The 9,305-nt window shown below is 35.6% G+C and overlaps 1 protein-coding gene across 1 annotated transcript in view; it reads right to left on the bottom strand.

The window, feature by feature from the left end:
* Positions 1–4,513, bottom strand: part of LOC107656674 (thrombospondin type-1 domain-containing protein 4-like) — an 18,192-nt gene extending 13,679 nt beyond the window's left edge. Inside the window, exons 1-3 of the mRNA XM_016444619.1 lie at positions 4,438–4,513; positions 1,451–1,518; positions 644–1,135 (exon numbers count right to left, since the gene is read on the bottom strand). Coding sequence (XP_016300105.1) covers positions 644–793 — 150 coding nt within the window. The 5' untranslated portion in view covers positions 794–1,135; positions 1,451–1,518; positions 4,438–4,513. The remainder of the gene's footprint in view (positions 1–643; positions 1,136–1,450; positions 1,519–4,437) is intronic.
* Positions 4,514–9,305: the final 4,792 nt, after the last annotated feature.

Raw genomic sequence — 9,305 nt, 5'->3', positions numbered from 1 at the left:
CTTTTCTATGCACTACATAACGTTTACAGGAGTAATATGAAGTAACTTTGCATGAACATCATATAATGGATGATATTTCTTTTTTAAATATATCAACATTTTGATTTCTAAATGCAGATTTCTACATATTATTATTTTTTTTTTTTTTACTTTTTTATACTCAACCTTCTTTGCAGAACTCCATTCTTACTGTAGTTTTACAGTACAATATATTTCTTGTTTTATAATGAGTACTCTATACTTTGTTACTGTATTTGCAACCATTTTCAACTTTAAAAAAAAAACATTTTAAAAATTATTTTAAAATGCTGTAATGTATACTGTTTGGAAATAAACTTTCTGAGAGTATACCTGTACATTTGTATATTTTATATTTTATATTTCATGTCATACATGTATATTTCTATATATATAGATATAGAACTTTATAGGAACTTAATACTACAGATATTGAATACTTTTTATTTTTTGAATTTTTACAAGTATATTGCTTATGTATATTTGTACTAATGTATTAATGTATTCGAATTAAGTAGCACTACAACATGCTATAAAATATTGCTAAGCATGGTTTGCCTAGAGTCATTTGTATGCATTCTAATTCTGCCAGCTGGTATCGTTTGTCTTTGTCTGTGGTTCTTACCTCTCCAGGGCTGCTGCTGGAGCCGTTGTCCCAGGGAACAGGCTCTGTGGGTGGGCACAGGAGGGAGAGCAGGAGGGTCATCTGGAGGAAATGCTGGATGAGTCTCCAGTGGTGTCCGCTCCAGGTCGGCAGTTGCATCCCACAAGCCATGAGCAGAATAAGACAGTTAATATGTGTGTAAATATGTGTGTATGTCCAGTCCTAATAAGAAGTACAGCAGTGGTGCAGTCTGTGAATGGAGATGTGTGTTTGTGTTAGAGAATGTTTTAGTGAAAGGGGGTTTCTCTCTTTGGTATTTAAGTGCGCGTGTGAGTGTGTCCGTGTGTGTGTGTCTCTCTCTCACCCCCAGACAGCGAGTCATATGCACACTGGCACACATCTCCCTCCTCTCTCTCCTTTTTTCACTTTCTCTTTTCTCTTTCCACTCACCCCATTTTTTGTTCTTTCATAAGCAGCAAGAATTCCTTCCAAGAAATCTCTCTGTGAGAGAAGCTGTAAAATGCTTAGAATTACAATCACTTTCTGATGGACAGACACAGTCTCTCTATCTTTCTTTCTAGCACTCAGAGAGGCTTATTCCGACCTAACCAGAACTAAATCAGAGAATTAGAGCAAAAAAAACTCTCTCTCCCTCTAAAACCCACTAGAACAGAAAAACAAATGTAAAACAGGCCCATTCTGCACTGCAGTCCCCAGGCTTCTCTTTGCATACTTGAGTGTGTCTTATGGTGTGTAATTTTGTAGTAATGAGGGTGTATGTCACTTGTGTCCAGATGGTGTGTGTGTGTTTTTCTATGACCTGCACACCTTCTGGAGATCACATGATCTTCACCTCGTCAAGCGGTAGAGGAAAGAAGAATATCAAGACATCAGACCTGAAGGAAAAACAGAGCGAACATTCAGAACTCATGTGCTGAAACATTTGGTCAATTTTGTTCACAGAAAATATTTTCACGGACATAAACTACTGGAGCTCGGACAGACGTGCAAAGGAATGTTTCTTGTGGCAGTAGTTTTGTGTTTCTTTATTCCAGGTCAATAACGCAAGCGTCTTACAGTTTTTCTTCACTGCAAACACATTCAACCCGATACTGTTAGCATACAAACCCAGAGCATCACTTTAGCTCTCCAAACAAAGACACATTCTCCAATACTTTAAACTCTATTCACCTGTTTTCACACATGTTCCAATTTATTCAATGTTTCGGCAAAAATCCTTACAAAGATGCTCTCATGCTGCACAGATTAACCATGCATTTATTTAGGAGACTCAAGCACTCAATGTAATTCACTCAGGATGTTAACACACACACACGAAAAATTGTTCACATAAAAATCTAATTACAGAATGAATAAGTAGGGACACAGGTGAGCTGTGTTTAGCGGTAAAGGTCAGAGACCAAGAAGAAGATGAAGGGACAGTTGTCTCAGATGAAATCTTTGTTTTTTTTTACGATAAAATAACATGAAACCTGGTCCAAATCTGAGCCGTTTCACGATTGCGACTATCACTCAAACTTAACCTGCAAAAACCAGGATGAATGCGAAGGTTTAGGTCATGGTGACCTTTTTCTCACTGATGCGTTATGGGAATCTGTTTGAAAAAGAAGTACAGTTTAGCATATACTTTAAAAAAGAATACTATAGAAATAATATAAACTGAAACAATATACTTACATGTAAACTGAATGCAATGTTTTGAAATACCTAAATGCATGTTCCTTGTAATTATATGAATATGTATATTAAATGCAAATAGCTAAACGTTAGAGTGCTTTTTTGAACCACTTAAGTAGAACTTAAGTACATCTTTATAATTACTTATATGGTCTTTTAAATATGGTGTATATTATTTTCTTTTTTTTTTTACCTTGAAATATTAAGTTTGGTAACAATGGTGAGCACTACGGTGATCCAGTAGTGCACAACACAATGCATAGGACTAATTTTGTTGTGTTGTGGCTTGTTTCAGTTGTGTTGTGCTAATTTCGGTGTGTTGCGGCTTTTTTCCATTGTGTTGTGCTAATTATGTTGTGTTGTGGCTTGTTTCCGTTGTGTTGCATCTTGTTTCCTCTGTGTTGTGCTAATTTTGTTGTGTTGTGGCTTGTTTCCGTTGTGTTGCATCTTGTTTCCTCTGTGTTGTGCTAATTTTGTTGTGTTGTGGCTTGTTTCCGTTGTGTTGTGCTAATTTCGGTGTGTTGCGACTTTTTTCCATTGTGTTTTGCTAATTATGTTGTGTTGTGGCTTGTTTCCGTTGTGTTGCATCTTGTTTCCGCTGTGTTGTGCTAATTATGTTGTGTTGTGGCTTGTTTCCATTGTGTTGCATCTTGTTTCCGCTGTGTTGTGCTAATTTTGTTGTGTTGTGGCTTGTTTCCTCTGTGTTGTGCTAATTTTGTTGTGTTGTGGCTTGTTTCCGTTGTGTTGCGTCTTGTTTCCTCTGTGTTGAGCTAATTTTGTTGTGTTGTGGCTTATTTCCGTTGTGTTGCGACTTGTTTCCGCTGTGTTGTGTCTTGTTTGCGTTGTGCTGTGCTATTTTCAGTGTGTTGCAGCTTGTGTTATGTACAACTGAGCCACCGTAGTGAGTGGGTCCAAAATTTCGAAAAAAACAAAAACAACAGAAAAACAGCAAATTGCTTTTGGGCAGAAACAAATGCACATGTACAGCTATTCACTGTAATTACAACAATGGATTTAAAGGGTTAGTTCACCCAAACATGAAAATTTGCCCACAAATTACTCACCCTCAAGTCATCCTAGGTGTACATGACTTTCTTCTTTCAGACGAATCCAGTCGGAGTTATATTAAAAATGGTCTTTGATCTTTCAAGCTGTTTAATGCCACTCAGCGGGTGTTGCATGCATCAGTCCAAAAGAAGTGAAATAAAAAGTGCCCATCCATAAAAAAAAATGTCTCACACAGCTCCGAGGGGGTGAACAAAGGCCTCCTGTAGCGAATCGATACGTTTTTGTAAGAAAAATATCCATATTCAAAACGTAATAATCACTTTAATGTAGCTTGCACTCACTGTTGTACACGAAAGCAGTTCCAGGCGGATGACGTATGAGTTCAGCGTTGCGCATGCGCCGCTCAGAAGTGACGAACGTGGAAGCGCAGGGGAGAGATCAAAACAAAACACTTATTAGAAGTACAAAACGAGGATTTGTAAATAAGAATGTCGGAGGATTTCGATATAAGCCAAGAGGAGACTGGTTTTCCTTTGCTAAAGTAAGGAAACTTTGCTTCCTTTGCTCCTGTTAACAAACGATGGTTTTCACCAGACTCACCAGCACATACGCAAAGCTGACCTCATACGTCATCCACCCGGAACTCCTTCCAGTGTACAACAGTGAGCGCAAGCTAGATTAAAGTGATTATTACGTTTTGAATATGGATATTTTTCTTACAAAAACGCATCGATTCGCTACAGGAGGCCTTTGTTCACCCCCCGGAGCCGTGTGAGACATTTTTTTTTTATGAATGGGTGCTTTTTATTGAACTTCTTTTGGACTGATGCATGCAACACCCGCTGAGTGGCATTAAACAGCTTGAAAGATCAAAGACAATTTTTTATATAACTTCGACTGGATTCGTCTGAAAGAAGAAAGTCATATACACCTAGGATGACTTGAGGGTGAGTAATTTGTGGGCCAATTTTCATTTTTGGGTGAACTAACCCTTTAAATGTAGGGGGCTCCATATTCACAATTATAATCAAGTAGCCAACTTAAAGGCAGGGAAGACGATTTTGGAAAGGCTAGCGATAGCAAGTAAGCTTTGAAAGCAAGATCCTCACCTTCCCTGCGTAATCACTCTGCAAAGCCACGCCTCCTCCAAAACACATGAACGCACTCAGGCAGACCGGAGACTAACCTGCGATACGATGAGAGATGGACTTGGTGGAGAATTGAATGCAGTGCTGTCAGATTACCTCATGTCTCATTCACCGCTGAAAAAACAAAGTACATAATATAACAATAATAGTGCATTTCATTCTCACTAGAACTCGCTGATGATGTATCATGTCTGTGCAAACAGGGTGCGCAGAGGCATGCAAATATGTATTTGACAGACAGGCACGACAGCCTATTGTAATATTCGGACTGAACATTTTGATTGGACGAACATTTTATGGTCCTACGCCTTCCACTGATGATATAAATACAAATAAATAAATTTAGACCACTTAACTTAGTGATTGCTATCGGATATAAAGAGACTTTCAACCAGCATAACAAAAAATGTTTTTGAACCAAATCACCTACACTGCCTTTAACATGTAACAAAATAAGTGTACGTCTTTAAAGCATGCCAAAACGTTAAACATAACGTTTTAAAATCTACTTTAAAGTAAAACATTCAATTTGACATTAATACAAAGTGCACTTTTAAAAAAGTGTTTTAAGAAACATAAAAGTGTACTCTAGTTGCCTTTTATTGTATTAATATTCTATTATCTGTGAGTACAGCTGCACATTAAATACAATTAAGTGCACTTATTTTTTTACAAGGGAAATGTGGATTAATCTCTGTATTTGTTGGGTTTTATGTTCCCTAGACCATTTTGGGGTCATAACAGTCATCTCAAGTCAGAGTTTGGTTGGGATGGAAGATAATCTGATATTGAGTTACAGTAAGACTTTGAGTCTGTCACAGAAGTTTGAAGGTTGTACAAAAGAAAGTGAAGGAGAGTGGATTATATCCTTAGATGTGATTTAAGACCAAACATAATTTGTCTAAAGTGCACATCATCATAGTGAGCACTATTAAGTTAAAAACTTAACTTACTGGCAGTGAAATTAATTCAGTCCCATTTTTATTAAATATACTTAGACTGAGTGACCACCACTGACATTGTTTGTTGTGTTCTGCAACGAGAGCACTCTCTGAAAATAAATTTTTGCTTGGAAACTACAGTATGAAGCACTGGTTGAGGAGGAAGAAGCGGTATAGCGGGGCTTTGCTTTGATTTACAAGCATAAAATGGACACATTCCCAATCCGCACACTGTCGACTACACACCTGTTGCAGAGCAGTGATTTAGATGACATGTATCCGTTCGTGTGTATGCGTGCGGATAGTGTGGTACATGGTCACTAGTCATATTTGCTCATCCTTCTGGATGGTAAATAAACAGAAATCTATTCTGTGACTGCTAGGAGGAAATATCTGAGTCACGTTAAATGCAGACAAGGCCCTGACAGTCTTGGTAAACCGTTTTTAAGACAGAAACAGATAGCTAGAAACTCGACAGAGACTCATTCAAAAGTATGGGGATTTGGAAAGGAATGTCAGTACTAAGCATACTTAATAACAGCTCTGAGCCCAGCATTCTGCATGCCCGCTGTGGATTAGTATGGACAGTAAATAACATAATAGCGGTGGACGTCTCCCAAGTGTATTAAATCAAACAACCCAAAATCTTTTTGGGTGGAAAAAAAGGTGGAATGACACTGGTGAGAGGATGCAATTGCAAAATACAAATACAGGATTGTCAACAGAGATCACAGCCTGTGTTACGACATTAGCAGTGGGACACCAGAGTTCATAAAAACAAATTTTCATTACTTTTTAGACAGATTAAAATGAATTATACTAGAGTACAAATTAGTGTGCAAATATCTTCAATAATACCATGAACAGACAGACGAGACTGATGTTATCACACTAGCTTGAGGGCAAGTTTACTCTACACAAGCACTAATGTCTAACTGATGAAATGCTTGAGAGAGGAGCATAAATAGAAAAAAAAATGCTGTATAGCACTGTTAAACTTTCCATGATATATCCAGGCCTGGAAATCAAAATTGAAATATGCTATTTTCAGGTTTTCCATGGCCGTGGGAACCCTGTAACTCCTGTCTCTCTCCCACTGTACAAATATTCCCTATGCAAAATGCAGTGTCAAATAGTAGAAAGAAGTTGGAATATACAGTGTTTGTGATACAGTAGGAAAAGATATCTGGAAAACCTACTAACTGAGATTTGTAAAGGAATTGTTCACCTAAAAATAAAAATGTGATGAAGATTTACCCACCCTTTGACCATCCAAGATGTACATTAGGTGAGTTTGTTTCTTAATCAAATCAACAGATTTGGAGAAATTTAGCAGCTCACCGATGGTTCCTCTGCAGTGAATGGGTGCCGTCAGAATGAGAGTTCAAACAGCTGATAAGAACATCACAGTAATCCACATGACTCCAGTCCATCAATTAACGTCTTATGAAGCAAAAAAGCTGCAATTTTCTAATAAACAAATTCATCATTTTGACAATTTTAACTTCAAACCGTTGCTTTGTGTGAGCTCTCATTTGCACCCATTCACTGCAGAGGATCCTTTGGTGAAGTGATGCAATACATTTTATCTGTTCCGATGAACAAACAAACAAAATCTACATCTTGGATGGCATGAGGCTAAATACATTTTCAGCAAATTTTCATTTTTGAGTGAACTATTCCTTTAAATGTATAGCCATAGCAGCAAAATGGCGAAGAACTGCAAGGTCAGCTTCTCTTTTCAAGTGTATGTGCTATAGGTACCAAGAAAATTGTTTCTAGTGGTTAAATAACACCAGAGAAAATTATATTTTGTGGTCATTCACATTCATCATAGGTCAAAGAACTTGTGCAGACACAAGCTGACAAAAAAAGAATCCCAACAAATACAACTTCATGCTGTGCAGATCACTAAAAGTCTCAGTTCACTTGGGTGCGTTAAAAACCCAGGCCTTATTCTTTATGTATTTCTTTACTAGGCATTGAAAACATAAAAGTTTGACATGACCAATGTGATTTAAGACTGATGCAATAAAGGCTTCGTACTACCAGCATTTCTTCCATTTCAAGGATGCTGAAAATGAATCAGTTCAATTTATGCAACATTTATGTCTCACTCAAAACAACTGAGCAACAAACACATATAACGTTCCATAAAACAGAAGAATTTATCATCATCCCAGCCATCAGGATGTCATCAGCATATTATATTATATTATATTATATTATATTATATTATATTATATTATATTATATTATATTATATTATATTATATTATATTATATTATATTATATTATATTATATTATATTATATTATATTATATTATATTATATTATATTATATTATATTATATTATATTATATTATATTATATTATATTATATTATATTATATTATATTATATTATATTATATTATATTATATTATATTATATTATATTATATTATATTATATTATATTATATTGCATTGCATTATGAAAGTACAAGATTTTGGGGAAAACATTTTTTTTATTGTATAATGAATTGATTATATCATACCTTGACAAAAGCTATACTTGTTTTGCCAAAACGTTGGTAACTAATAAACAGTGTGCAGTTATATTTTTTATTTAACTTGCACCACAAAAAGGTAGGTGATTGTTTGTTTACTTTATTGTATGAATTGATTATCTGTCAGATGTTTTGAGGGGACTGAGTTTAAAATAATAATTATGAACAGCATCTATAACTGATCATTTGTGATTTCAGGCCAAACTACAGAACAGTGTTGCTAATGTTAACTAAAACTTTTTTTTTTTGGGAACTGAAATAAAATAAAGTATTAGATGATAAATTAGATGCTAAAATTACTCAAATGAAAATTAAATATATTAATTTAAAAATCTATTCAAAAACTAATAAAAATGGCTAAAAATTACTAAAACAAAAATGATGAAATAATAAAAGCTCATTCAAAATATTAATGAATACTATAATAATACATAATTACTAAAACAACACTGCTATAGAAATGTTTGGGGATCTCAATTACATTTTCAGTTCAAACCAGTTCAACCAAAAGTTGTTGTTGTTTTTTTAAATCATACTGTCATGGTTTCCATAAACTTGGCCATGCTAAGCACTGAATGACATTTTCTGGCAAGCAATCAGCACATATGCAGGGACCATAAAAAATACTATAAAAAAAACCTCTGAACATCTATTGTAACCACAAACTCTTCCCATTTTTCATTATTTTATTACTTTCATGGGTTTAAAGCTATATTCGTAGATATATTTATATGCTTTTTTAGCCTGTGCCCATTTATATATAGATTTGATTAAGCCCTAGTTGGGCTGCACTGAGAACTGGACTAATGAAAAAGACATGTCACATACAGAAATGGACCACAGTGCTGGAGGCAAGATTCAGACCTGCAGGCAAATTTAGAAACTAGAAAGAGTACTTACTAGCTTGACCTAAAATAGATTTTACAGGCATATACTGTCCTTGAAAGTGAAATGGTGAGGAGTATGGTTCATTAATTACACTTAAGAGGATGACTGTCAATGTTTTGAGGACTGCATGTTGAGTCAAAGTGCTGGGAATGTGTTGTGGCCAACTATACCAGTAAAAAGCCTGATTAATCACTTCTAAGGAATTAGTCAGAGTAAATCAGTGTGAGTGATCGTGTGTGACTCAGTGGCATGTTCCTTCCCTCACATCGTACTGTATCTCTCTTACACATCTCAGCCAAGCCTGGGGACCCTTGAGTTTACATACTGTCTGCAAATCTTGAGGGGAAAAAATCCGATTTTTCTTTCTGCATGTGGGCTGGACTGCCATGTTTGGTGTTGGATTTATATTTGGCTTAAGAAATCATCTCTTATACTGTTGCAAAAAAA

Source organism: Sinocyclocheilus anshuiensis, unplaced genomic scaffold (genome assembly GCF_001515605.1).
Source record: "Sinocyclocheilus anshuiensis isolate Anshui unplaced genomic scaffold, SAMN03320099.WGS_v1.1 scaffold85, whole genome shotgun sequence".
NCBI classification, from domain to species: domain Eukaryota; kingdom Metazoa; phylum Chordata; class Actinopteri; order Cypriniformes; family Cyprinidae; genus Sinocyclocheilus; species Sinocyclocheilus anshuiensis.
Note: the sequence above shows the minus strand (reverse complement) of the source record. Positions and strands in the feature narration are given on the sequence as shown.